The sequence below is a fragment of the Botrytis porri genome, assembly GCF_014898465.1.
Source record: "Botrytis porri strain MUCL 3234 chromosome Unknown BPOR_003, whole genome shotgun sequence".
In the NCBI taxonomy this organism is placed as follows: Eukaryota; Fungi; Ascomycota; class Leotiomycetes; order Helotiales; family Sclerotiniaceae; genus Botrytis; species Botrytis porri.
Window position 1 is genome coordinate 1,662,489 of NW_024066077.1, and position 27,085 is coordinate 1,689,573.

General features: G+C 44.2%; 9 protein-coding genes across 9 annotated transcripts; 6 read left to right on the plus strand and 3 right to left on the minus strand.

Annotated features, from left to right (window-relative positions):
* Nucleotides 1–1,736: 1,736 nt before the first annotated feature.
* Nucleotides 1,737–3,286, plus strand: EAF01_002550 (uncharacterized protein; the record flags this gene model as incomplete). The annotated part of the gene is made up of 2 exons (XM_038910803.1): nucleotides 1,737–1,817; nucleotides 2,060–3,286. The coding sequence occupies 2 exons, from the start codon at nucleotides 1,737–1,739 to the stop codon at nucleotides 3,284–3,286; spliced, it is 1,308 nt and encodes a 435-aa protein (XP_038773725.1).
* Nucleotides 3,287–3,440: 154 nt separating this feature from the next.
* On the minus strand, nucleotides 3,441–4,544 carry EAF01_002551 (uncharacterized protein). Its single transcript, XM_038910804.1, has 2 exons — nucleotides 4,333–4,544; nucleotides 3,441–4,263 (listed from the first exon to the last, which is right to left on the minus strand). The coding sequence occupies exons 1-2, from the start codon at nucleotides 4,396–4,398 to the stop codon at nucleotides 3,688–3,690; spliced, it is 642 nt and encodes a 213-aa protein (XP_038773726.1). The 5' UTR covers nucleotides 4,399–4,544; the 3' UTR covers nucleotides 3,441–3,687.
* A 1,603-nt stretch (nucleotides 4,545–6,147) lies between these two features.
* On the plus strand, nucleotides 6,148–10,356 carry EAF01_002552 (uncharacterized protein; the record flags this gene model as incomplete). The annotated part of the gene is made up of 4 exons (XM_038910805.1): nucleotides 6,148–6,813; nucleotides 6,866–8,383; nucleotides 8,434–9,096; nucleotides 9,739–10,356. 4 exons carry the CDS (start codon nucleotides 6,148–6,150, stop codon nucleotides 10,354–10,356), a joined length of 3,465 nt encoding a protein of 1,154 aa, XP_038773727.1.
* A 769-nt stretch (nucleotides 10,357–11,125) lies between these two features.
* On the plus strand, nucleotides 11,126–12,881 carry EAF01_002553 (uncharacterized protein; the record flags this gene model as incomplete). Its single annotated transcript, XM_038910806.1, has 2 exons — nucleotides 11,126–11,959; nucleotides 12,018–12,881. 2 exons carry the CDS (start codon nucleotides 11,126–11,128, stop codon nucleotides 12,879–12,881), a joined length of 1,698 nt encoding a protein of 565 aa, XP_038773728.1.
* A 2,177-nt stretch (nucleotides 12,882–15,058) lies between these two features.
* EAF01_002554 (uncharacterized protein) lies at nucleotides 15,059–18,048 on the plus strand (the record flags this gene model as incomplete). The annotated part of the gene is made up of 2 exons (XM_038910807.1): nucleotides 15,059–15,502; nucleotides 15,577–18,048. 2 exons carry the CDS (start codon nucleotides 15,059–15,061, stop codon nucleotides 18,046–18,048), a joined length of 2,916 nt encoding a protein of 971 aa, XP_038773729.1.
* A 681-nt stretch (nucleotides 18,049–18,729) lies between these two features.
* EAF01_002555 (uncharacterized protein) lies at nucleotides 18,730–20,744 on the minus strand (the record flags this gene model as incomplete). Its single annotated transcript, XM_038910808.1, has 3 exons — nucleotides 18,730–18,909; nucleotides 19,003–19,706; nucleotides 19,778–20,744. The coding sequence occupies 3 exons, from the start codon at nucleotides 20,742–20,744 to the stop codon at nucleotides 18,730–18,732; spliced, it is 1,851 nt and encodes a 616-aa protein (XP_038773730.1).
* A 680-nt stretch (nucleotides 20,745–21,424) lies between these two features.
* EAF01_002556 (uncharacterized protein) lies at nucleotides 21,425–23,167 on the minus strand. The gene is made up of 2 exons (XM_038910809.1): nucleotides 22,708–23,167; nucleotides 21,425–22,562 (listed from the first exon to the last, which is right to left on the minus strand). Exons 1-2 carry the CDS (start codon nucleotides 23,028–23,030, stop codon nucleotides 22,199–22,201), a joined length of 687 nt encoding a protein of 228 aa, XP_038773731.1. The 5' UTR covers nucleotides 23,031–23,167; the 3' UTR covers nucleotides 21,425–22,198.
* Nucleotides 23,168–23,738: 571 nt separating this feature from the next.
* Nucleotides 23,739–24,706, plus strand: EAF01_002557 (uncharacterized protein; the record flags this gene model as incomplete). Its single annotated transcript, XM_038910810.1, has 2 exons — nucleotides 23,739–24,234; nucleotides 24,288–24,706. The coding sequence occupies 2 exons, from the start codon at nucleotides 23,739–23,741 to the stop codon at nucleotides 24,380–24,382; spliced, it is 591 nt and encodes a 196-aa protein (XP_038773732.1). The 3' UTR covers nucleotides 24,383–24,706.
* Nucleotides 24,707–26,039: 1,333 nt separating this feature from the next.
* EAF01_002558 (uncharacterized protein) lies at nucleotides 26,040–26,315 on the plus strand (the record flags this gene model as incomplete). The annotated part of the gene is made up of 1 exon (XM_038910811.1): nucleotides 26,040–26,315. One exon carries the CDS (start codon nucleotides 26,040–26,042, stop codon nucleotides 26,313–26,315), a length of 276 nt encoding a protein of 91 aa, XP_038773733.1.
* Nucleotides 26,316–27,085: the final 770 nt, after the last annotated feature.

Below are 27,085 nucleotides of genomic sequence, written 5' to 3' on the forward strand. Positions count from 1 at the left end.
AGGCAGATTCGGAGCACTTGCTTAATGATGGACCCATCTAGCTCTGATTGTCCAATAATCGCGACCGAATATGAAATATATTTGAAAAACAACCACTAGACATATTTGTTTGGATGTCCAATTGTTAGATGCCAAAACATGCGTCATGATGAGAACACAAACGGTATGCGACAAGAATAGACCAAAGCCAAACTTGTTTTGACAAGACCGAAACAAATTGAGTGGTATGCGAAGGGAAGTGAGACGGGAGGATAAGGTTGCCCAAGTTATCCTCCTAGAGATCCCTCGGTTCGACCGTGGAAGATATCGACTCGTGTTCATCATGGGTTTGTCAGTAAGGTGATGTTTGACGAAACTATGAGCAAGCTTTACGATAGAATATTTGTATCAGCAAAGTTTCTCGTAAGGAGGATGAATGATGATTTGTCGATGGAAGCAACAAGTGTGAAGAAAAAGCCAGTGCTTTAGAAATTGAGGTTTCAAAAATTCGGGACACTGGTGCTGACTCCAGAGCGAGTTCGTGAGACTGCCACGCCCCATGATTCCTTGCTGGAATACACAATTAAATATCAAAGTCACGCGCTCATGTCTACACGTCATTTTGCCGCCAATTCAATCGAGGCTGATACCCACATCCATAGTCATGATGGGGTTACAGCAAGCAAAAGGCCAATGGACACACCGGAAAACATTGGGATTGGAAAGAGACCAAAAACCCCGAGTTTTGATTCTCTCCAGGGTTATAAAGTGTGACCGAACTTATGGCGACCTAATAGACTAAATTCCTATATATAACCTCTGCATAGCGACCGGGCTTTTGCTGTATCCTCCGTTTGGCTTGCGGTGCGAAGTACGAGCTGGTAGGGATGACATAGCCCGAGAACGAGAACAGCCACCAGAAACCTTGCGATGTCGATATCGTATATTCGTAATCATCATCATGGGTCAGCAAGGAGAGAGTCTGTCTGAAGTCGGAGAATCGAGAAGACTTTGAGTGAGCAACATCGGGTCATACCGAGATGACAGTTTGCACGCGAGTATATTAATTCACCTTATTAATAAGTGGCATTCCTATTACAATCGACAAGTGATATCCGAGAGGTTCCAGTCACGGCATTTATTACTCGAGTAGAGGGTCTAGAGACTAAGAGTAGGTACTGTAATATGGGGGACCCGATGTATATGATGATATAATCTCGATAATCTCCGATTTCTTAAAATACAACACCCACCCACCCTTCCTAGCGGCCTACCTACCTAGCTACTTTGCACTTCCATGGTCCACCATACATAGGTCGCTTGCTCCGTACATACGGAGTCCTTCGTACATACATACAAGAGAGATCCAATTATTCATTCAGCCTCGTACTTGCCGGTTGGAGGACCAATCGAATTCCTTGATATTCTGGATATTCTGGATATTCTGGATATTCACCTCGGTAGTACAAGATAACATAGACAAGGGTTGTGGGTGGCTCGTGTCGTCTTCATTCAGTCATTCAATCATCCAGTCATTCATTACCTGCCTACCCATTTCTGGATTCGAGTCGAAACATTTTTCTTCCTTTGACCTCTCTCGTACTTGACCTCCCTAGCAATACGACGCTTTAAATAGTAACAACTCACATTTGGTATCGGTAAGAGGCTTTGCATTCCATTTCCCACTCTCGATAGTTCTCTTTCTCTTCGCGTTCCTGCATTTTGGTGTTTTGTTCAGAGATCGGAAAGAATTGGGCATGATGGATGTGATCCGTCCACGAAGACCACATCACAAGAGTAGAACCGGATGTCTTCAATGCAAATCAAGAAAGGTCAAGGTACGTATTCTCTTCTTACTTTCCTTTGGAGCGAATTCATGTCCATATATTGCACGTCTGCACACATGATTGCTGCACCAATAGAACATCCTAGTCTCGGTCAAGAAAAGCTCTCTGGTAGACACAATATTCTCAATGGGGTTCTCGGCGTTGCACCCACATTACTCATTACATGTTTTTTCTCCAATTTTCCCCAATTACCAACAGAAAAATAGGATTTGGCTGACAAACATATAAAAAAGTGTGATGAGAAGAAACCATCATGCCAGAAATGTCAAAGTTATGGTTCAGGTTCAGAATGCTCTTATCTGCGTACACATCCCATGAAGAGTCTTCATAGTCACGAGATTCAGTGCAGTACGATGATGCGACAAGGCTCCAAGTCAAAATCACCAGCGTCTGATTTCTCACCTTCGAAAGTTGAATTGAGTCCTAGACCCGTTGTTTCGCCTTCTCCATCTCTGCCTGCATCAAATTATTCCTTTTCTATTCTTGATATGGAACTTCTTCATTACTACACCATGTATGGTGTTTCAGATTTCGTCGACTTTGCTAGTGGCCAAGAACTATACCGGACAACTGTTGTAGAACTAGCTTTCCAGTTTCCATTTCTTATGCACGAGATTCTTGCTTTGGCCGCCTTGCAATTATCACATGCTCGACCCCTCAAAGCTGCTTACTATCACGGAGCATCAACTATTCACCTAACTTCTGCTCTCCAACTATTCCAATCTGCGATTTCCGATCTCACGGCTGAAAACTTTCAGGCATGTTTCGCATTCACAACCATCATGTTTACGTTTGCCTGGACGTCACAAGATTCCAATCTGCCCAATCATCTGTTCTTTGGACCCGATTGTGCCGAAAATGAAAGTACATTCCCTCACTCCCAATGGATCAAGCTTTACCGAGGCTCCAACTTTATACTCAAAAGTACTTGGGAAAACTTATCTCGCGGTCCATTCAAAGTACTATTCGACCCTTGGATTGATTTTCAACGAGATTATATCCCACCACTCGACCCAGTTGACGATTCCCATGTCTCTTCGATAGCAAGCGCGTGGTCTAGTACTTCTTCATGCAATCTACTGCTCGAAGAGCGACAACATTTGGATCGTGCACTCGATTTGTTGAAACGGGTGTACGGACTCCTGAGAACTCCTAATGCACCTTCACCCTTGAGCGTGGTTATGAGTTGGTTTTCTTCGATACCGGATGAGGTGGAAGCGATGCTGGGAAGGAAAGTGAAAGAAGCGTTGTTACTCGTGGCGTACTATTGTGTGTGTATACATCGTGTATCACATGTATCCTGGATGAGTGGGAAGGGGAAGAATTTGTTGCAGACTACTTTGGACGAGTTGGGGCCTGGATGGGAGGAATGGACGGCGTGGCCTATAGAAGTCGTTCTGGGGAGGGAATGGAGAGGTGGGAAGACGATGAGTGTGGATTTTATCAGTGGTGCATCATGAGGAGTTTCTGGGATTACGTGCATGCATTTGAGAATTGGCGTTGGAGATACCAGTTGGAAGGCTTTTGTTGCATTGATTAGGCGTACATTGGTAAATCAGCGGGGAAGCATGTGTCTAGTTAAGTTTTGGTTGAATAGTTTGTGTCTTATATCGAATAATACCCCCCGTACCAGCGCAAGAATCCATCGTTTACTCCTCAAACCTGCCTTCTTAACGCCGCTAGAATAAACATGGAGAAGTCCAATGCCGATGAAACGAAAAACTCTCGCTACAATCACCACAATATGATCATGGTATACCGAAACTGCGAAAGCAACCTTCGCTCTACTTCTCACTCCGCAACCTTCAAATAATATTCATGTGTCCCTCTTCCCTTCCTCAAATCAGATATTCACCAACCCTCAAGTAGCAGCTTCCTTAACCTCCCCAACCTTTTGTGGCGGCTCATCAATAAAACTCGGCACCTCATCCACCATAAAACTCGGTGTCCCCTCCGCCATGCCTCCCAACCCCTCTAACTCCGCCTCCTCCCCGAGCGCCTCCAACTCCGCATCCAGCTCCGCCTCATCCACCTCTTCAGGCAAATCATAACTCCTACTAATACTCTCCTGAATCTCATTCCCCACCTCCATCAAATCGGCCATCTCATCCTGCATCCTCTCAATCTTATCGAGATCAATCTTGCCATATTGTTTTTTCAGCGCCGCATTCGTCGACTTGAGTGTCGACACAGTCGTCATGACGTTTTGCAGATTATCTTGCATCATGGCTGCGCTTTCCATGTTGTAGGATTGTTGCTGCAATTGATCGCGCTGCCCTTCGTACATTTTGCGGCGTTGTAGAACTTTGAGGGCTTTTTGTTTGATGGCGGTTTTGCCGGGGCCATCGCGCATCTTGGAGAGCTTGGTTTGGTAGGAGGTGAGTTCGGCGTTTATGGAGGCGAGTTTGACGTCGAGGGAGGAGATGCGTTCGTCGACCTAGAAAGGAGGGGGGTTAGTGGGAATGTGGAGGAGGATGAGGTTGAGGGGAGGGAAAGGGAAATGTACATTTGAAATGGCAGAACTGAGGGTTGGTTTGGGGGTTGAGGACTTTGCGCCGAACAATCTATTCATCTTGATGGAATGATGAGGTTATGTTGAAGTTTTTCAAATTTGTGTTTGGCAATGAATATTGTGCAGAAAATCGATGTCTCAATTATGAGTTGTGATTGATTAGGTACCGGTAGTCTTGAAGGTCTAGGCTGTCTGATCCGTCATTGGTATTAAATCGCACCCGGGGTTTGTCTCGGTCAATTGGCCATTGATCTTTATCGGGTCATCACGTGGCGTTGGGCTGAGATTCAATGTCATCATTCATATCTTTTCCATCTTTTCCATCTTTTCCCTATCAGACATATGCAAGACACGTTGTCAGTTGGTTACTTGGGGGGGAGGAAGTAGAAGGAGGAGGTTTTATGTGGCCATTCATATGAAGTACTGTAGTATACCTAGTATGTATGGACTGTGAAACAATCACTCACTCAAAACCATACAAAGATGCTCGCTGTATCTATACACAACACATACTCACTCGGATACTCCATGCATACCCAGTATTCACTATAGATCATACGCACATGAGTGAGGGGTTTGGATCAACTCCCTACTGCCTACCCAGGTCGCTATTGGTTCTTCCTATCTCATCTCTTCTAAATTGAGTCGGACTTCTTAGTGATCATAGCAGAAAGGTCCCTGATACTTCCTTAATTTCAAAAGGCTTGAGCAAGGCAGAAAAAGTAAATCACATCAACTTGTACCCACTCAACTTCCCTATCCTCCCAAACTTCAACGAACTTTTACGTCCAGATTTGGAAAATTGATCAAGTAAGAAAAAGACAAGACCACAAAGAGACCCAAACCACTTTGAACCCCACCATCGACCTGCCTTGCCCTCCTTGCCCTCCTTGCCCTCCTTGCCCTCCTTGCCCTCTAGGACCGACCAAGATTTTCTGATTTTTTTTTCAACAGTAAGAGAGTGAGAGAGTACTTGATCAGCAGATTCCTAGTTGTACTTTCAAAAAATACCTTTCTTGTTTCTTATTCATGAGATACCCTTTTATTTAGAAAATTGTCGGTCCATTGGTTGGCTGAGTCTCTCCGTCAAGATATCTCTAATCCATCCTCTAGTCAAAAATTGGAGATATCAATCCAGCCCAAAACCTCTGGACAATTTACCTCGCAATACACAGACAGATCCTTTCCACAACAGCAACATTGATCCTACTCTATTGGCTTCTTGCTTAGTCAAATGGGAGGAGGAGCTTAATTGAGGAGAATATCAATTCACAATTCAGATTGTACAAATAAAGTACAATTGATATTGAAAGATACAGGAAAATATATGTCGTAAGTTCTCTTTTACCATTATTTACATTAACTATTCACAACAACTACAATGAATGGCTTGCGGAAGCGCAGGGCTGAGAGAGTCGCGCGCCCAAATTAAGGCACCATTCACCGACTAGCCACACAATCCTCTCCTCTGTTCCTCAATTTGCGGATTGTACATGATCATCCACTCCTAAACCGTTATCACTGACCTCCAGCTCACATCTTTATTCATAGTCATATTCACGATCATTGAATCTTAACGAAACGCGATACGATACCATATTACAGATAAAAAGTGCGTATCTGCAGGCGGGAACCATTTCCATACAACCACCTTTTTTTTCCTTGTGGGGAGAAGTACATCATACCTGCGGCTCTTCAGCGATTGATTCGCATGATTAATCTCAAGATACGAACATAAAAAACAATACCCATATCTCATTCTACCACCGTTTCCTCGGTGGCAGACGAGTCCTATTTACATAATTCATCATGTTCTGGCGATTCGGCGGATATGCCAACATTTCTACTATCGATACTCTACTCGACAAAGAAGATGTTACCCTAGAGCAGTTGTTGGATGAGAGCGATCTCATACAAGAACTAAAACAACACAACTCAAAGTTGATCGAATACTTGCGGGAAGATAAAATCCTCGCAAGGCTCCTGGAATATGTTGTGGCTCCTAAATCGGAGACTATCGCATCACAAGATGCTGGGGCAGAATCGACAGAAAGGTCAGGTTCACCAAACTCCAAGGGCAAAACTCGATCTTTCTCTCTTTCTCGCCAGTCCTTTGAAGATGCCGACGAAGAAAAAGAAAAGAAACGGACTCGCTATGCTTACGTTGCAGCCGAAGTCTTATCCTCAGACAACTGGTCAATCTGTGAGGCTTTGATGGAGAATCAACCTCTGTTGCGCAAGTTTTGGGAGTTCTTGAAACTTCCTGCGCCTTTGGATCCTTTACAAGCCAGTTATTTTACGAAAGTCAATGAGGCTCTGTTAGACAAAAAGACTGAGGAAATGCTTGATTTGTTAAAATCGATAGACGGCACAGTTAAGAGTATGCTTCAGCATGTAGATTCTCCTATGATTATGGATCTTCTTTTGAAAATCATTAGTTTGGAGAAGGCAGATGGAGGTGCAGGAATTGTTGATGTATGTACCCAATCTTGCCGATTTCATTTATATCTGCTAATTCTTCAAATAGTGGCTACATTCGCAAGACTTGATGCCAATCCTTCTTTCTTTTCTATCCTCGGAGCACAGTTGGGCCACACAAACCTCGGCAGGTGATTTTCTCAAGGCGATCATCACTATTTCAGCAAATGCGTCACAAAACGAGCAGTCATGCATAGGGCCAAATGAGCTCACTCGCCAACTGGTCTCTCAGCAATGTATCGAAAAGTTGATCTCTGATATGCTCAAGGGTGGAAATCCGTTGACTGTTGGAGTTGGCATTATTATCGAAGTCATTCGGAAGAATAATTCGGATTATGATCCAGAGGTTGGAGCTGAGGCAAATGCAGTACCATCCAGCCGCGATCCCATATATCTCGGAACGCTTTTGCGCATGTTTGCCAAACATGTCCCCGACTTTATGGAACTCATCCTCAGTCCTAATCATACCGTTGGAGGAGGCGACGGTCCTGTAACAATACAAAGGAAAGAGCTGAGTGCTGCTTTTGGTGGAAAAATCGAGCCTCTCGGATTTGACAGATTTAAGACTTGCGAGCTCATGGCCGAACTCTTGCACTGCAGCAACATGGGCTTGTTGAACGAAGTTGGCAGTGAAGAGTTTGTCAAGGCGCGAGATGTAGAGAGAGAACGATTGAAGGCTGAGGGTAAATTAAACCCATCGCCAACTGCTCTAATGTCCGAAGATGATCTTACGATGAAATCCTCAACACAAACACGACTAGGTTCCCCAGATGGGTCTAGAAAATTGGAGGTTCAAAATGCCTCCGATGATGATGGATTTGAAGAAGTTACGCATGCAACAGAACTTGGCGATGATGCCAAGGACGATTTTGATGAGAAACATGAACACGAAGAAACTTTACTTACTTCTACCCAGCCGCCTGTTTCTTTCCTCGACAAGGATGATGAAGAATTTGTTGATGAACCGTTAAGCTCACCAAGACTACAACCGCTGTCCGATGAGCATACTTTACAAGAACCAGAGATGACTGTCCTTCCTCTTTCTCCAACTAAGGAACTCTCCCAACAAGTTGGCTCTTTAGGCTTTACCGATGAGGATACGGCGATGACCACCCCTCCTTCTATCGACACTACTGTCCTCGATGATACTGAAGACTCTTCTGATGGTTCCCATAAACATACCCCCGCTTCCTCGGAGGGCTCCCCTGAAACCCAGAGTGTAGCGTTGGAACCACCTACTGAAGCTTCAGTACCCACAGAAGAAGTTCCTCATGCTGCAGAAGTCATTCCACTTCCAGAAGATACCCCTGCACCTTTGTTCTCCAAGAAAGCAGGATCAACGGAAGAGACTGCCGATACATCAGCCGCCGTCCCTGGCGATGGTAACATGAGTCTTGACAGCATTGATACTACTATGCGAGATGCTGGTGAAGGCAACAACTCCGTGCTAATGGGTAACACGGGGGAACTTTCTCAAGACCAAACTTTGGAAACTACAAGTGCTCCTGTAGTTGGAGATTATCTCAAAATGCAATTTGTTGAACATAAAGTTGTACCAACTATCTTAGTAAGTGTTTCCAAGGCATCATGTTTGAGTACTGTAATTAATGAGTGTAGGATTTCTTCTTTCGATTTCCTTGGAATAACTTCTTACATAATGTCGTATATGACGTTGTACAACAAGTATTTAACGGACCTATGGATCGTGGATACAATCGATCACTTGCGATCGACCTCTTCGAAACTGGAGACATCACAATGAGAATCGTCAATGGGCAGAAGAAGAGTGATGAAGCACAAGAAAAGAACAAGATGCGACTTGGTTATATGGGCCATCTTACACTTATCGCCGAAGAGGTTGTAAAATTTACAGAACGTCATCCTCCCGAGCTCCTATCTGACTCTGTGTTGGAGAGGGTCATGAACGGTGATTGGATCCCATACGTGGAGGTCACTCTAGCGGAAACTCGGGAACGGGATAATGCGATTCTCGGGGGAGTTAGACCAGATATGGCAGTGGGCCCACGACAAGCAGTCATGAACGCGGTGAACGCAGCCAATAATTTCGGAAACGCATCATCTGCTCTCGCCGACGCAGGGCTTAATGGATCAACAGGTCTTGATAGCGTTGAGCTTGCTAACAACAATGGGAATGGCAATAACTTCATCACTGGAGGTACATTACTGAGCGGCTTTGGAAGCTCCAGTGATGAAGAAGACGATGAAATGGATGAAGATAATGACGAGGAAGGAAAGACTAGTGGTGGTACATCGGCAGAAGTGGGTCATTCTGTTCCTCCATCAGCCCCCAATCTTGATAAATTTGACGACCTGGACGTTGATTATGAATATTTGGAGCAACTCGATCGTGAATCACCTCTGTTTCCTCAAGAGAAGGACGAGGATTTTGATCAGGGTAGTTCTTAATCAGTAAAAAAACACATGTTGTCTTCCTTTCTTCCTGTACAGTACGATTTTTCTGGCACTTTATTCCCAAACAACATTACAAGTGGCGTTTTTAGATCTTTGGGGCTTGTCGTTTCTGGCTTCAGAAATTTAGAAGGCATTAATGTTGGTATGAAATGAGGAGTATTGTTGGAGTTTTCTCTTTCCTTAAATCAAGAGAAAGAGATTCAATTTTTTGAGATATAATCCTTTTACCCCCCTTTTCTGATGTGGTTGGTGGTGGTGACAGCTGTGATGTCGATCTGGTGTTGTAATCAATGATTAGTGTCCGCAAATCTTTTTTTAACATTGCTCCCTAGTGGGTGGGCTAATTATTTACTGTCATTTGGACCCGCCATTTATCTGCTATTTACCCAATTGCTTTTATCCGCCGCTTAGCTTTCCCCGTTTGGAACATGCCTTATTTCTCAGATGATTATATCGCACCAAAATATATGCTAATGTGATTACATCTAGTTCTCTCGCTATATTACCACATCTTCAACTACAACATCTACCTCGGATCTCTCACCTCCTTCGGCACCACCGCCACCTCCACCTCCCCTAAACATCCCACCAAGCCGCGCTAGAAGACAATTGGCTGCGAGATTGGCGCTGCATAGCAAGCAGAAATTGGTGAATGGGGAGAAAGTTGAAGGTGAGGAGAGGGAGTCAAAGGGAGCCAACCCTTTCCAGGTAGAGGGCGAAGATGATGAGGATGAGGAGGGGAGCAGTGATGACGATGAAGGTGGCTTTGAGAGAAGTGGGTTTGAGGATAATTTTGACAATGATGATAGGGTGGGGGTTAGTATCACAAGGGAAGCGAAGAGGAGAACGAGTTTGGAGGACGAGGATGAGTATGATGGTAGAGCTGGTGGGGTTGGAGGAGTCGGGGCCGACGATGATGAGGTTGTGCATGTGGGAATGGTAGAGGAGGCGGGTGAAAGTGAGAGTGGGACTGGAAGCGGAAGTGCGAGTAAAGGTCTAAAGGAAGACACGAGATTGAAGGCTGAGGAAGTGGACGATGGAGATGGTGACGGGGAGCTGGTGCATGTTCAGCACGCGGAGATGCAGGAAGAAAGTAAGAAGGAGTAGACTCCGTTTGAATTGGATTGATTGAATGGAAGGATGCGGTGCATGGATGGGCGGATATCTGATGCAAGCATGAGTGGATGAAATATTTGTACGATATTACGCGAGATTACGATCAGTACGGGTTTTGGAGGTGGCATGCATTATGCAGCGAGTTTCTCTTATGCTATAATTGATTTGGGTGAGATGATGATGAGATCAGATGATATGGTTTGAGAGAGCTTAGGATAAGGATATTTGATGAGTGGGAATTGAAATACGGAGAATGAGACGTGTATAGATAGTTTTTTGTATGGATGATTGATTGCATTTACAATATTGAGTGAGAGTTTTGGGAGAGAATTAATAAGTTAATGACAGCACATCCAGGTAGTTCTACTAATAGTACGGAGTGCCAATCATCGAGGAGTAAAAGATGCGGGATCAATCGATATTTGTTGTCAAGGCAAATAAGCGGATCGAAGGTTTCATGAATGTTAATTTTTGGAATGGTGCTTTTGAGAATTCAGGAGCCAGGGAGATGATTTGGTTAGGAATGAGAATATAATTGACCGGGAAGATGGGTAATAAACTTTTGAAGAAACCATTGGGGGATGGAATTATTGAGAATTCAGACCTTCTAAGGGTTGTCGGGAGCTTGACTATGGAGCTCGGATTTCTTATCTTATCGCCGTCAGACTAAAATTTACAGGGTATCCATAGTGTTGATGTTCTAAACATCGTATGCCACCATGAATTCGCCTTCATACAGTTTCCTTCTATACCTCTCTATATGCACCGGTTAGTATCACAATCTCCATTTCAATGTGCCCGCTGTCTGCGAGCTACAAAGCACCAAAATGCAGTGTCAAACTTGCATCAGGATGCCTCTCGACAATTCTCACAAACGTCGCCACTTCGAGAGAAAGATGCTAGCAAAGTAACGAAAGACTCTGAGGATCAAGCTTCAATCGAAGCTCAGATATTGAAGCAAGCCTCGAAGAATGATTCGGAAAAGAAGGGCGTAGAAAAGGAACTAGGGGCGATGTCAAGGCGTCTCTTGGAAGCTACCGAAGATGCTCTCTTGGAAGGTGGTCGAGCCGGACGAAAAGCTGTGGAAGAGGCGGGCTTCTCCGAAGAATTGAAGGCAAGATTACTCGAAAGAGTCGAAGCTTCAAAATTCAAATCGGAGAACGTCTCTGCCTTTACGGAAGCAAGCCTTGCATCCAACATTGGTCGTGGGTCTCGGGATATTGCCACAGGGCAAGCATGGACCGGGCAGGAAGCGGCGGAGGATACGGTTCTGCGAATGCTGGATGATGCTAGGAAACCTCTCAATCCTGGTTTACGAGGACCGGGGAAGATTCCTTCGCCAATTGTGGATTTGAGGTTGAAGAAACAGTCTAAACAGAGACCTGGCGAAAGGATAGCAAATGCGAGGGATAAAACCTCCATTTATACCATTTCTAAGGATAGTCAAATGAGCGAGGGAGAGAGGGAGGAATTCAGAAAGGAGCTTAAAGAAAGATTTTCGCCTGGTGCGAGACCCATGCCGAATTCAATCAGAGGCCTGGCTGCTTTGGCCAACGAGAGAATTGAAGATGCTATTGCTCGTGGTCAGTTCAAGGTGAGTCTAAGGTTTGTGATCACCTTGAGATGTTATGGTACTAATCTCTTATTTGCAGAATATTCCCAGGGGAAAGACAATAGAGAGAGATGCAAGAGCCGACAATCCATTCATCGACACAACCGAATACATCATGAACAAGATGATACAGCGACAAGATATTGTGCCACCATGGATAGAGAAACAACAAGAGCTCGTCAAAACCGCAAATGTTTTCAGGACCAGATTACGCAATGACTGGAAACGACATGCTGCAAGAACAATTGCAAGTCGAGGTGGAACCTTGCAGGAGCAAATGAGAACTGCAGAGATATATGCACAATCCGAAGCTCTTCATAACCCCAAGAAGCGAGCCGTGGAGCAAACATCTGTTCCTACAAATGCTACAGATGATCCAGTCATGGTGAAAATCGTACAAGAAGTTCCATCTTCGTCTACTGGAGATCCGGTCATCCAAATCCTGGCGGAAATGAAAGAGGATGAAATTGACATTGGAAAAATTAGTCCCCTTGAGACGAACAGACAGCCAACTTCTGAAAAAACATCTGCAGCACTCCCACCACCATTTCGAATACCATCCTGGGAAGAATCCGAGCAGTCATATCTCAAGTTGGCCATCACCGATCTGAATAGTAAAACGAGATCTTACAATCTCATGGCACCAGATCTTGCTAAGAAGCCGTACTTTTCATTAGAACGTGAACTGAATTCATGCTATGCAGATGTTGCACCTCAACTAGCTGCCGCTATCAAAGAAAGAGCGACTAGACCAGCCAAGGAACTAGTTGAAAAAATTGGACATCGTCCTGGTGGCATTATGGAACGATTTGGATCGGATAAAGTTAAGGTCTATGATTCTAAAAGACCCTTATATGGTTTCAAGGAATTCTGGAATGATTTGTTTGGAGAGAAGCGGGCATAAGAGTACCTTCCTCTCATGACTGTGGGCCGAGAGCAACTTCTGAGTTTGGAAACATGATATCTGGAAATGGAAGGAATGGTGGATGGGGCCCTTATAAGACGACTGTCCCAGCTCATGATACTTGCAAAGCTCTGAGCAGCATATACATATGATAACTTCGAACAGCTTCAAACAGCTTCAGACGATTATCTAAATACAATTACACATATTTTTTAAGCGGAATCAGAATCCATTTTCGAATATCGGTATGGAATCAGACAGAAAAGCCTCGTCAATCGCCACACCTGTCCTCACACATGTCGCCAGCTCTTCCATGAGCATTGGTTTACTACCAAATCACCAACCCCAAAAAGTGTTACAAGCAGGCCCAGGCACACGAAAATATCGCGAACATGGGATTGACAAATCAGGAGTGGGTGTTTTAGGACGTTGGAAGCGTTGGAACCAGCGCCCGAATGCCCCTGTAGTCTTTGGACGTTCACAGTCCAGAAATCCAACAGACCATACTGGACCGCCAGCATATTCAGGGATCGCGATAAAACTCAGTCCGCTCCCATGGACCCCTGCGGATGATCAGATCTTGTTTAAATTACGCAAGCTTGGAATAAGTTTCCAGACTATACAAGAGGTACACTTTCCGCAGCGGACGGTGAGAGCCTGTTCTTCTCGCTTCCACTCTCCGACCTTTCGAACGCAATTTTCTGGTACAAATTGGGATAGATGGTCACGGAAGCATGGATCAGTGGTCAGGTTACTGGGAAAAGCGCCACATATGAATCCCGCCATTCGGGAGATAGCACCATGGAAATCAAATCTCAATTGAACGGGTTTTGGTGCCTGAGGAAATGCTACTCATCGATGTATTTTCTGATCCCAAACAGCCTTTTATAGTTAATGAATCCATCTAATTGGCTCCACTATGTCGCCACCCGAGACATGACATTTGAATGCAAAACTTGACCAGTGAAATACCAATCCCAGGTAAGAAAGGTACGAGCTGCGGGTTGATCCGTAGTCGCCGATTAGAGTTCGAAACTAAACTGCGCTTAACATATGCACAGATCCTTTGATATGCGTATCATACTATTATTGAGGTGTCGCGTATGTAAGAATGGTAATTAGGACAGCGGGTCTCCAGCGGGGACATTTACCAGTCTAGACGGGTTACATCGTTGACTCTGAAGTTGTAGCGGGAGAGAAGATTTTTCTATTTTGTGTAGAAGAAAAAAGGGATGGGTTGCATGTGTTCAATGCAGAAAAAGAAGAACTGTAAAATGTGATATTTGATATTTGATAGGTGCTGAGAGTTTCTTGGAACACATTGACCTAGGACGAGAGAAGGTAGGGCGACTCGGTATAATATGAAGAAGAAGCAAAAAAAGATAAGATAGGAAGTCACAACGTCCGTTTGTTAATGAATCTTATTTCTGTAGATTGATAAGTTATTCATGCAAGCTAGGATACTTTTCTCTTTACTTCTCTCCTTTCTCCGCTCTTCTTTCCCCTTTTCTAAATTCACTTTGAACGGAAGATAATATCAGTTGGCTGAGAGAGGTCCACCGTGGTCTTATATAACAGAAAGTCATCGACCTGGAAACGCTTTGTAGGTACCCAAGTATTTGTTGCATTCCATCAAACAAATGCAACAACAAAACAAAACTCTACTAAGTACACTCAAGCTTCCACTATTGTCAATCATTTTTGGGGGTGGCTTAACATACCTCAACATTCACTGGTTTTGAAGTCACAATTTTTTGATCAGAATTCTCAGCTTCACTGTGCCTTGCAGCTGCATATGCAGAGATCTTCCTATACCCAGCAGATATTGATGTGAGGAAGATCCATCGTCCTGGATGGTAACAAACGAGAATACACTCAGTACAACCATAGTACACAAATGATCCAGGATCATATCACACGTTCACTTTTTGGGGTCGTCTGAAGTTGATATTTCATTTTTGACTTATCTACTCATCCCGTCTTTCTAATTTTACAGCTTCAATACGGCCTTCCTTACTTTGATATACAACGAATACGGCATTACCCCGTCGGTCCCAGTCAATCAGAAACGGTCAATCAAAGACAAAAGCCTATATAACAATCGCTTTTCAAGAAAAGCAAAACAGAAACACTGCAGCTGAAAATAGCATCACCACAAAAGTAACCATCTTCCAATTATGGAAGATGGCAGTCAAGGATCTCGAAGAAGTCGCATATCTTCAACTACCACTCGCATGCCACTTTACCATGATTCTGCGACTAATTGCTCAAGTAGCAATACGAGAATGAATATGGCGACGCCTACTATCTCGTCGCAGAGTACGAATAGTTCGGGTGCGCATTTGCCTTTAGGGTCTGGAAGAACGAGAGAGAGTGCGCAATCGGGTGGTGCGGCTTTCTTGCAAGAGAGGTTGAGGGAGAGGAAGGTTAGGGATAGAAGATTGAGTGGAGACTTTAGTGGGAGTGGTGTTATGGCTAGGGAAGTTCAGAGTTCGCCGATTCATAGGAGTAGTGGCGGTGGGAGTGGGGTTATGCGAGAGAGGGAAGAGAGGAGACCAAGTTCGAGTGGAGTGGGCCAGCCGGCGGGGAAGAAGGCGATGGGGGTTAAGCAAATGGAAGAGGTGAGGATTCTCTTATAATTAATCGGTATTGTGCTTTGGAGATATGAGTGCTAATTTTGTTGACTTCATTGCAGACAGTTTCAATCTTACATAAACAGAATTTTGATCTCAAACTGGAGCTTTTTCATCGACGACAGAGGCAAGAAATACTGGAATCGGAAGTGGATCAGTTGAGGAAGCAGACAAAACAGCAGGCAGAAGTGCAAGAAATCAATGATGCATTACTCAAGGAGCTGGAGAAACGAGACCAGGCAGTTGAACAAGCTGTTGGTCTCATTTGCGAACTGGAAGCCAAAGTTGAGAGGTTATTACAGGAGCGAGAAGACGTAAGAAATTACGAGATACAATACGGAAATGACTTCTACGATCACAACAGTGCGGATGAAATGCCAAGCTCGCCCCCGATCTTCGACAGAGACACGTCAAGTACGCCCAGAGCCCGGAATACTACGGTAGGAATTGCCAGGATGCCTTCTTTTTTGTCTGAGCAGAGTGAAGGGGTGGAAGCTCTGAGAAGTTTATATCTTCCTAGCAGTAATAGTTTTAGCGACATTGCTCTTCCAAAGTTGCCAGAGGAAGGTAGTGAAAGTGGACTGGCCAGTCCTTCGTTGAGTGTTTTGAGCGAGAGTTCATTCTTGAGTATCTACGGAGAGAAGTCACCGCTTGCGGTGCATGAAGATGATTACGACTCTCCGTCTTTAAAACAACACCGTCGAACGAGCTCCTCAGTGGAAAAGTGGATTGATGAACGTCCAGCTTCAACTATGCCTATGAGAGTGCCATCGCCTTCATCTCAGTCTGGTGGTCAAAGAAGTCGGTTCTTGTCAATGAACTATGTTGCTGCCTCTCCGTTACAACGTCTTGAAAAACTTAGGAGTAAGCTTGAGAAGCAATACAACAATAGTACAAGTATGCGACTTAAAATTCGATCTGACCAACGAGACAGTTTCCAGGGAAGGCAAAAATTCCGAGAAGACGATAGTCAGCTCACGACTGACGGGAGTGGTTATGAGCCAACCCAAAAGTTACCGCCCACACCAGATACTATTAGCACCGGCACTTTGAGAAGTCACAAGGAGTCTGACGAAACTCTGAATCAAAGACATCAGGTAAATGAAGATGAGGTAAGATTTATTCATAGTACATCAACATTCTCGGTACCGCCTGCTACTTACAATCCATACCAATCGACTACATCCATGCGACCACGTAGTGCTGGAGAAACCGTAACAAGTCGGCGCGAAGGCCATGGCTGGGATACAGAAACACTGGAGACAGATGACATAGATACTTTCACCAATTATAGTACGGATAGTGTGGCTGAAAGTTCCAAGATGCATCCTCCAACTCGCCAGCCTCGGGGAGGAAACCTAACGCCGGAATTCTTCTCATTCAACACCACTTCTCGCGAGCGCGATACTATGAGAGCTTGGGGTGGTGATGGAATATATAATGATCATCCCGCAACACGTGTTCCAACTGGTGCAAATTCACGTGCTCGTGACTCAAATAACACAGCGCAACGTTACGAAATGCTACGAACGGTATCACAAGCTGAGTCTCATCCTCGGAGCGATGATACTGTTACAACCGGTCATTCGGATCGCAGGTCACAATCTAGAATTGAGGAGCATCGAGAGAGACGTGCTAGAGAGCTAGAAAGATCTTCTACGCCTTTAGATGAAAAGACAACGAAACCACCTGCTCCGGATCGAAGATCTTCACTCGCAGCTGCTACATCCAAGTTGAGGAAGCATGCCCCATCCTCTACTAACTCGAGTCATGATTCTAACACCAAGATGCCACTTGCTCCTGTGTCTATGAGTATCCCAAATACGCCTTCTAAAGAATCTCCCAAGGAGAAAGAAGGAGGCAAAGAAAAGGATTTCAGGCGACTACTTCCTACCAGACTCTTTTTTGGAAGATCTGATACTGCGCCGGTTGTTAATACTTCACAATCAACTTCAAGATCGAGTTCTAGTTCCAACTCTAATCTAGACCACAGGACCAAGTATCAGACTATGCCTGCTGGGAGACATGGAACCAGATATAGTAGTCGGTCGGCATTGGGTGATTATCAACTTGATGGTAGTGAGGAGAGTGGTAACAGGGCTGGGGAAAGCACGTATAACGAAGAAGATGAAGTTGAGCTTGAGAAAGGGAGAAGTTCTACTCCGCCACCTATTTCTAGAAATAGAACTCATTCAACGCCAGTTCAACGAGAACTGGTGGACAGGCCGAGGAGCGCATGCGCGGTTGTGAGGGAAAGGGGATTCGGAGAAGATGGTGCGAATGATGGGGATGAATTATCGAGAGAGGTCTTCTCTGGGGCGGGTGATGAGAGAAAGGGTGTTAAATCGGGTATCGGTAAAGAGAAACGTGAGAACTGCCACGAGAATATGGTCGAAGAGAGTAACAAGGAAAATGACGCAACCAAAGACAAAGACAACAGTAGTGGCGCTGCAACAGGCCATGGAAGAAAATGGTTTGGTCTTTCGCACAAGCCTGTTCTCGGAAGATCGGCAAGCGTTTCAAAGGGACGTTAATTCCTTGATTATTTTTCGGTTCGAGTTAGGGGGTTATACATTCTTTACAGTCTTTGTTTTCTCTTTTCTTTCCGCAGTTGGGACTAGGATGGATTTTCGGGCGCATAATGATTTTTACAATAGGACATTTGCGGATTCCGGAGAAATTAAAGGCGTGTAGTGGAATACACATGGCGCGCTTTTGTATACCATACATACCCTTTTCATGAATACTGGATGGATGAAGCTTTGGGAAAGGAGAGCTTTTACCGATAATAACAGCGAGGACAATGATAATTGTTATCGAGGAACTGGGCAAAAGTGCTTTGGGATTGTGTTGGTGATTTATGTGATTTGTTTGATGATGCTAGGTAAGTTTGGTGATGGTTTATACTTACGTGTTTGTTTTAACGTGGTGAAGTGACTTGATAAATACTAGCTACCTCGACGTTGATGAATGGTTGGTGTTTTGTTTTATGTATGTTTCTCATTACTGACGACATGAGTTATTGGGTAAGAACTAGATGACAAGAGTAAATCTAGATTCACTTTTACCGATTCTTGAACCTGACTTTCAGAATTTCTATTGATCATTCTCCATTTCCAATAATATATTCACCCCTCTATCCTTTTAGACCCTTTTATATCCTTCGATATCCACCCAAATATCCAAACCTATCTGCATCATCCCTCAATCCCCTTCTACATATTAGACCCAATCATCAGCGCCACCAAATCCGAATCTTTCGGCAATTCCGGATAATCCATTGGAACAATCCCATATCGTTTCTTGATTCCCCAATCGAAATGTAGACGGAGAGTTGGATTCATGCCTTGAACAAAAGCACCGATTAGTTTACCGTGCGCGCCTACTGCTATCCACTAGAAGATCGAGTGTTAGTGATTTGCTCGTAGAAGGATTTGAAAATCCGAAGAAAGATAGGAATAGGAGAAAAGAAAAAAGAATAAACATACATGACTCTCCGCCACCTCACCCTTCCTCACCGGATCCCCCACCGCCGACATAAAATTCACAAACCATTCCTCCCTCGCTCCCTCTCTCGCCTTCTCCAACATGCGCACCACGTATTCGTATTTACTCTGCACCAATCCCTTCAGCGGAATCAGATCCGAATATTCCCATTTATCCTGCAGATGAATCGTCACGCCGCTTTCTGTTCGCAGCGTGAAATCCGGATTGTTATCTATCCAGCCACTGAGATCTAACCCCATTTTTCCTTCTGCGGGAATATTGGGCGCGCATGCGTAGCGTCGGAGTAATACTGCTTTTCCGCGCGCGTCACCTAGGGTTTGGGGTTTGTTTGTTGTGAGCCAGCGAGGGCTTCCGGAGGGATAGGATGGAATGGAGGTTATGTGTTTTGCGACTGCGGCGTAGAAGATCTCGGGGGGTAGTTTGTTTGAGGAATCGTCGTTTTTGATGGAGATGAGCACGGTTTCGCGACTGTGTTGCGAGAGGAAATCAAAGACTTCCTGCATGATGGTGTCGAATTTGAGATAGAAGGGGAGGTTGATGGGGATCCCGCCGTGGTACATGTAGAGTTGACCGTCTTCGGTGTGCACGCGCACCCGCAGATCGAGAAAGCGGATGCCGGCTGTGATTTGGGAGGGGATGGAGAGGTATTGCGTGCGCACGAAGGGGATGTTGGATTCTGCGCAGCCTTTGGGGGGAGGGGAAGGTTTGTTAGAATGGGTGATTGCTAAGCGATAATAGAAAGGGGAAAGATCTCACTATCGTGTGTTCCGGGAATGGTCATATCTGATAACAAAGTATCATCTGGGATTTCCGCCATCCAGGAGCTGAGGGAGTAATCCAGAAGAGATCGAGAATACCACAATAACTCCCTCCTCTCATCATTCGAATTGAATATACAATTGACCCTCCCATTCAGCACCGCCAATTGCGGAGGATCAAACGATGTCTGTCCCGCGATCGCTTCGTGCGGATGCCACATCCCATCTTTATACTCGCTCATATAAATCACATGCGAGGTATCTCCAGGGCCATTTTCCTGAAAAGCTAAAAACGCACTATCGCCATAAGAGGTAGCCGAAACACCTTGGGCTGCTTTTCCTTCACTCACATCATCACAGCTATTCCAGACATCTTCCGGTAACGAATATTTGAATCCGAGAATCATGCGATCTTCCTCCGCGGAGGAACAAAGCGCGTGTAAATCCCCATTCAACACAAATACCGCGGGAATCCCGGATACTTTACTAATCCCGCTTACTTCCTGGGGATACTTCCACACTGGCTGATCTTCACAACCTAGAGTCCATGTCGAATAATATAAATAGGAATTCTGGATATACACCAGCATCAAATTATTATGATGACTGATCAGCGCCGGTGTAGTATTTGTCCAGAGTCCTATTTGCTTATCTAGACGCGTAGGAGCCCCCCAGAATTTCTCCACATCGTCGTATTCATAATGAGCGAGTTCTCCATCTGTTCCAACGATAACGGCATGTAGACGACCGAGAAGCTCGGCCATGACAGGGATTCCTTGGTCGGGAAAACGGATTCGCGGCTGGAAGGCGTCGTTGTCGCCTGTGGCATAGTAGAGGTCGCCGGATGGGTCGCTCCAGAGACACCAGAGGGAGCCGCGGTGGGTGGCGAGAGCTGGGACCGCGGATGTGTGTCCGTTCGGGGTGTCTTGGACGAAACTGGATTGGCCTCTTGAGATCCAGGCCATGATGGTGGGATTTAGATGGATATTTGTTGGTGTAGGAATGTGTGTGATGATGTATTCAAATTTGTTCCCAATTGTTTCAAGATGATATCTATATAAAATTAGAAAACCGCTGTCAATAAGAAAAAGGGGATAGATATTAGGTACAAACCAGCGGTGTCAAAAAGAAATCCAATTTATATTACATAAATCCCCAATCATCCAGTATCCAACACAACAACTCCAATCAAGCAGAAGTACGTATAATTCGAGTAGAAAGAACCCTTAAGCGAGAAAAAAAAGAGTGAAGGCGTACAAAAGCTTGAATATCGAGGAGCGATGCCAAGCTTTTATATTCCATCTGCCGAAACGATTCGAGGACTCGTGTACGATTTTAGCGCTTGCATCGGCCCGCAAGACTGTTGCAACTGCGGAGGCTGGGCTCGGGAAAACTCCATTTTACAAGGTTGTAACTTGGGTGGGCTGGACGGTGAGATGAGAAGCTAAATTGTGGAAATCCACTTTGACATGCATGGATTGAATTGGGTACCACGTGACTATGGTACTTCGGTATTTTGTGCGAGATGTTGAATTAGCCTGGTGGGATAAGAGGAGCTTTATTGTGATGGGTTAGGAGAGGGTATCAGAATCATTGAGGAGAGAAGGAATAGGGTGGCTTGGTATTGGAGAGAAGCGGATTTGATTCATGAAGTTGAGCCGATGAATTCACAGCTGGAAAAGTAATGATCATGAAGTATACTTCTGCATACTTTCTCACTATCTATGCCCGTAACCTTCCAATGACTATCCTAGTTCTACTCGCATTCCTGAGTCCTTGATAAGCTTCATCCTCCCTTCTCTATCATAGTAATCTTGAAGTGGAAAATGTAGAAGCTACATAACACAAAGCCTCCTACTGAAGCTCTCCTCCTCAGCAACCATGCCAATCGATGCTTCTCGTTTCACACCCCTCTTCATTTCCAATCTAAACTCTTGCCATCTCCTCTACTCATTCTCCGTCATCTCATCATCTCTCACGGGTGAAACAATACTAACATCCAACTAGATTCGCTTCAAGTTAAAGACTGCAAAACTATTGCTTTACCTTTATAACATCGAGAGATCTGTGATGTGATTTATACCTATCAACAGTGCATAGAACTCCTTCAAATATATCGCTGTGTTCTTCTCACTGGATCTAAGGAGACGTGGGAAATCTGAAAGTGCTGACGATGAGACGAAACTCGTTGAAAGCTCCAGATTTCGCCAATCATATTATCATGTATCCACTAGAATATCTCATCACAATATTGTGATTCAATGCCTACCGAAACCAAGGGTATCTCCGCAGCCAGATTAAAATCACAATATCCATCATGAATCGTATACTAGACCCCCGCTAAAAAGAACAAGAAGAACATCTGGGGTATTCTAATATCAAATGGCATCGCTCAAAACTGGTCTCGCATTGTAGTTCACTATAACCAAGCCCAGCTTCCAGTAACTCTGCCCTCTGCTTCCAATGCCAACTTTTCGAAAACTGTTATGCTCAAGTCCAAATCCTCAGCTTTACATCCAACACATCTATCAACAACCGTTACGTCAACAGTACTGTTTCCGCTTCCCGAATCTTTCTGTCGAGTGATTCTGATCTTTTTCCCACAGAGAGGATTGGCATTGGGGTTGGAACTTGTTGAAGCGGCATCGAAGATGATGTGGGAGACGGCGCAGATGGATTCAGATGATGAGGATGTAATTCCACATGCGCCGAGACCTGGTGCATAGTATGTGAGATCTCCTGTGAATATGCCGCCATTTGATGGAAGAGGCAATGCTTTCGACCTTCGTCAATAGATTAGTACGTGATTGCGACCAATTGAATAAGAAAGTTAGAAGGAATAATGTGTTGTGCAAGAAGAGAGTTCATGCACAGAAAATCTCAGAACGATGAGCAATCGATATGTAATGAATTGCTAAATACACATACGATGAATGCTTCAAGCCAAGACCAAGACCCAGTCCCAGGATCAATGCAAGTAATAATATAATCGCTCCTACAATCAACAAAAGCATCTTGCGACTCCGTCCAAAGTATGTGCGATTCGCAGGCAATACATTATTGAATCGTTCAATTAATGTAGGTTTTCTAAAGGTTTCTGTCGCGAGAGCATCTCCCGATGAATCCGAAGATCCCTCTTTCGTGGTAGGAAGGGTTGATTCTGGTTTCGAAAAGATATTATATTTGCCGAGGAAGGATTGTTTGAGTGTTGGCGTCTCCCATTCCGGAGTCTCGTGAACCGTGGTTGCCATTGTGGATTATTATATCGATATTCGCAGAAAGACTAGATGCGCATTGTGATATTACTGGAATAGATGATATGTGCAAAGAGATAGACTTATTATTATTATGATGGAGTAGAAAGTGGGATGTATTGCGACCAATTGATTTCTTAAAGATTGGAGGTTAGAGAAGCAAAGGGTGGAGAAAGAGAAAGACTAATAAAAGTTTGGCACCTGCACCCTGTAAATTTGGGGAAAATACAGTGTACAGTAGGGCCAAGTTTTCCTTGGTTTCAGGGACTTTCGGATTATGATTGGCTGTCCGCAATCCAAATCTAGGCTTAAGTTTAGTAAATTTAGTAAATTTGGTAAATTTAGTAAATTGGGTCTATGCTCGAGATCTTACGTCCTTTTCTCTCTTCAACATCTCGGTACCTTACATATCTATCACCACCATTGGACAACGACCTTCAGACCATTGGAAATATTGACTGAGTGGTCAAAACCAAGCCACGTGGTGTTCTACTGCATATAAAGTATATATGAACAGAATTGATTCGTTGGTAATGGCTGTAGTGCTCCGCAGTATGCCATGTCACCTTGCAATGTTGTGTTTGCCTTATGGTCTGACATTTTGAATCTGAAATTTCAATATCACCTCTAATTTCTCATTCACATCATCATCATCATCATCATCACCATCATCATCATCACCATCATCATCATCATACAACAGTAATGTCTGACAACTTATCAACGATCTATGCGAAAGCTGTGGCAGACGCTCAAAGAGCAGTTCGATATGTACTTGAGAATGCTCCAGGAGCATATGAAAGAGGGAAAGATGCTGCCGTGATTGCTGCGGCCCAGGTTCAACCTGTTCTCAACTCTGCTATGGAAAAAACACCAGTTATCATGGAAAGATCCAGAATAGCGGCAGAGCAGATGTATCAGGATGCTCCCAAGCATCTAAACACCGCGAAGGGTGTGGCAGGACAATTATATCAGGACGCGCCGAGACACTTAAATACCGCAAAGAAAGCAGGTATGAATGTCCTGGAGAATCCTAGGCATTCTGCAACAACAGTGTTAGCCACCTTGGGGCCTATCGTTCGGAAGCACCCATATGCCAGCGTTTTTGGAGCCTGGGCAGCACTAGCTGTGGTATTCGGGCCCTTCTGGCCTATTCGTGCTCTATTGAAAGTATTTGGATTTAGTAAAGGTGTCACTCCTGGTAAGCAGAATTTGATCGGTTATATGCCGGCACAAGTACTGACAGAATTTTAGGATCAAATGCGGCATCTTGGCAATCTCGACAAGGAAACGTGCAACGCAATTCATGGTTTTCCTTATTTCAATCCTACGGAGATAGGTTGAATTAAGCTCAGGCCTCCAGTTTTCAAAAAAGAAATGCACGCTGATAAGAAGCTGCAGAGTCAACTGTGTGATCAAATGAAAAAGTTCAAATGTATCTGTCCTATGTTTCTCGTCGTTAACTCTCCCCCTTTTGAGAACTCATAGATACATTCAGTCTGTTCCTGACCGTCTGAATATTCTTTCTGCGTACATGTACTTTCTCTCTCTCGCTATTCTTCTCTTGATTTTTTGGCCAATTGTATGAGTGTGCAAGCGCCCTTGCCCATGAAAATTGTGTTTCCAGGTGCTTTGGACGTAATCTCTCATTTAGGACTGACTCCTTCGTGGATGATGTTATCTATGGTCTTAATTACCAAGCAACGTCTCAGAAGCGTTGAGATCCTCTCATAGTCTCTTGAACTCAAGCCCAATGTCTTTTCATACGTCCGCCTAGGCAGTTCAAACCTCAAACAGGATTTATGCACGAACAGTTGCGCCGGGTAGGTTATATCCATGTTCAGTGTTTGTACTAATACCAGAAGTTTCTGTATCTGGTAAGAAGTAGGCTAAGCGGCCTAGTGGAAGAAGAAGTCTCTAATCTTTTGTCTTAAAAACGTTGCATTGGGAGACGTGAATCCTTTCTGGAATCTCAGCGATTGTAGTTCATCAAGCTGTCATTTGATTTTGCTTGAACCCCAGTCTTTTTGGTGAACGTGTTTTGGCAATGATAAATTTCGCTTCCTTGACCAGCAACTAAGTTCCATTAAGATCATTTGATTAATTCATCTCTTTCAAATACATGCGAATTTCTGCGGGCGAGATACCGGCTGATTCCTTTCTCACCTTTCTTTTTCTTCCTTCATTCTTCTTTACTTTGACTCACTTCCGTAATCTTTTCTCTATCTTCGAGCTCGAGTATACATTCATATTGAAGTTTGCTGCAGGTGCTTGTTTTGATGTTTCGCCGGAAGAATAATATATCAAAACCCACTCGTTGTATGCTACAGGACAAGATCACGTTGTATTATGGCGGATGAAGGTGTGTATGCGGAGAATGTATCAATGTATGTGTGCAAGGAGTGTTGATCATACATAGTTTTGTTTATGATTTTAAGAAATATTTCAACGTTGAAAGAGCCAGCATCGTCAATTCTTAGGCTTTTTGATGCTTAAATGGGATTCTTCGAGAAATACAGATGAGAAATACAGGTGATAAATCAATTTGAAAGATGGTGTTGATATGAGTCGATCTTATTTCATCAACTTTGGGGATCAGAGGGCAACATAGACTCATGCAGAGGTAACGAAGCGGTATGTTTACTCGATCTACATGCGACTGCAATTATGCCCATTTTAATCTACTTCAAGACTCATGTAGCGATGATGTTTAATGATTTGACTCTAAATATTGCAAGGAATATTTGACTTGATGAATAGTTTCTTCTGTGGATGACACATACCATGATTGATGTGAGCTCCACTTACCCTTCTCTCTTCCCCCTCTTTTTCCATGTTCTTCTTTAATTTTGTATCAATACAATACGGTATCTAAAAAGGCAACGAATCAATACATTGACGTATCAACAAACAGCGTCACGGACAAACCGTTTTCGAAGACCTCTCGACAAAACAAACCTCGCGGCTATTCCTCCGCCAAATACCTCTTCCTCATCTGTCACCAATATGCCTCGGCAACCAGTCATCGCTCTCGATCCCTCGGGTCCAGAAAAGATAATGGATCTGGAAATAAAGGGTTTCGACCAGTGGTGGGCCAACGCATCAAACTCCCATCGACAAGAACACGACAACATGCAACAGGTGACCACTTGGAGTGAATGGAAGTGGGTAGTCCTTAATTCTCCTTTCCGTGAGTCTTTTTGGTACTGTTTTAGGAAGGGTCCAGACGGTGAGAAAGGAGCTCGTACTTTCTATCATGGCCCTCATAATCCACCTATGTGATTGATGGGATGTCAACAGGTGCTGCAGGAGAATCCACAGGGCTATGCTGCTGTTGTTCTACCTGAAGGTAACACGAGGCAGCAATATCAAGGGGACCAGCAGGATGTCGTCCACCTCCACCACCTTCTCAAACAAAAATTCACCATGATCCTCCTCAAAAACACCTGAGACGTTCGAAACGTCTGCAGGAATAGCAGTCGTCTGTAAAAGATGGTCAAAGTTCACAACATCCCGAGTAAGATAGCAATCGGAAAGGAAAACGCCAGCGAAGATTCTAGGCAAGCAAGTGCGAGATATCAGTGTGGAAGTAAGAAGGATAGAGTTGGTTGCGAATGAAGTTATGGTTGGCTGTGAATGGGAAGGGAAGAAAGAAGGAAGCGTGTTTTTAATCTACCGTAGATGCACTGTTATAACTTCATAGCAACAATGCATTGTGCAGTACTTAATTGTTGATACTGAAATTTTGTATGCGTACTGTTGTTATACCGTGGATCAAATCATGTTAAGTGACAGACAGAGTCGTATTGGAGAATAAGTTTATTCTCAAAATTTCGAGATTTAGGATTGATTCTCAGAGTTCCGTAGGCAATGTAGGCGTTGTATTGCCTTGAACCACGACAAAGATCCGTGTATGTCAATTTGATTTATCACGTGCATGTTGAGATTTCTTTGACTTTGTGAATGAGCGATCATCATCGAACTAGCAAACACTTGATTATTTTACTCTTTAATTTATTCTTCGAAGACCTGTTGTTGTCGGCTCAAATATT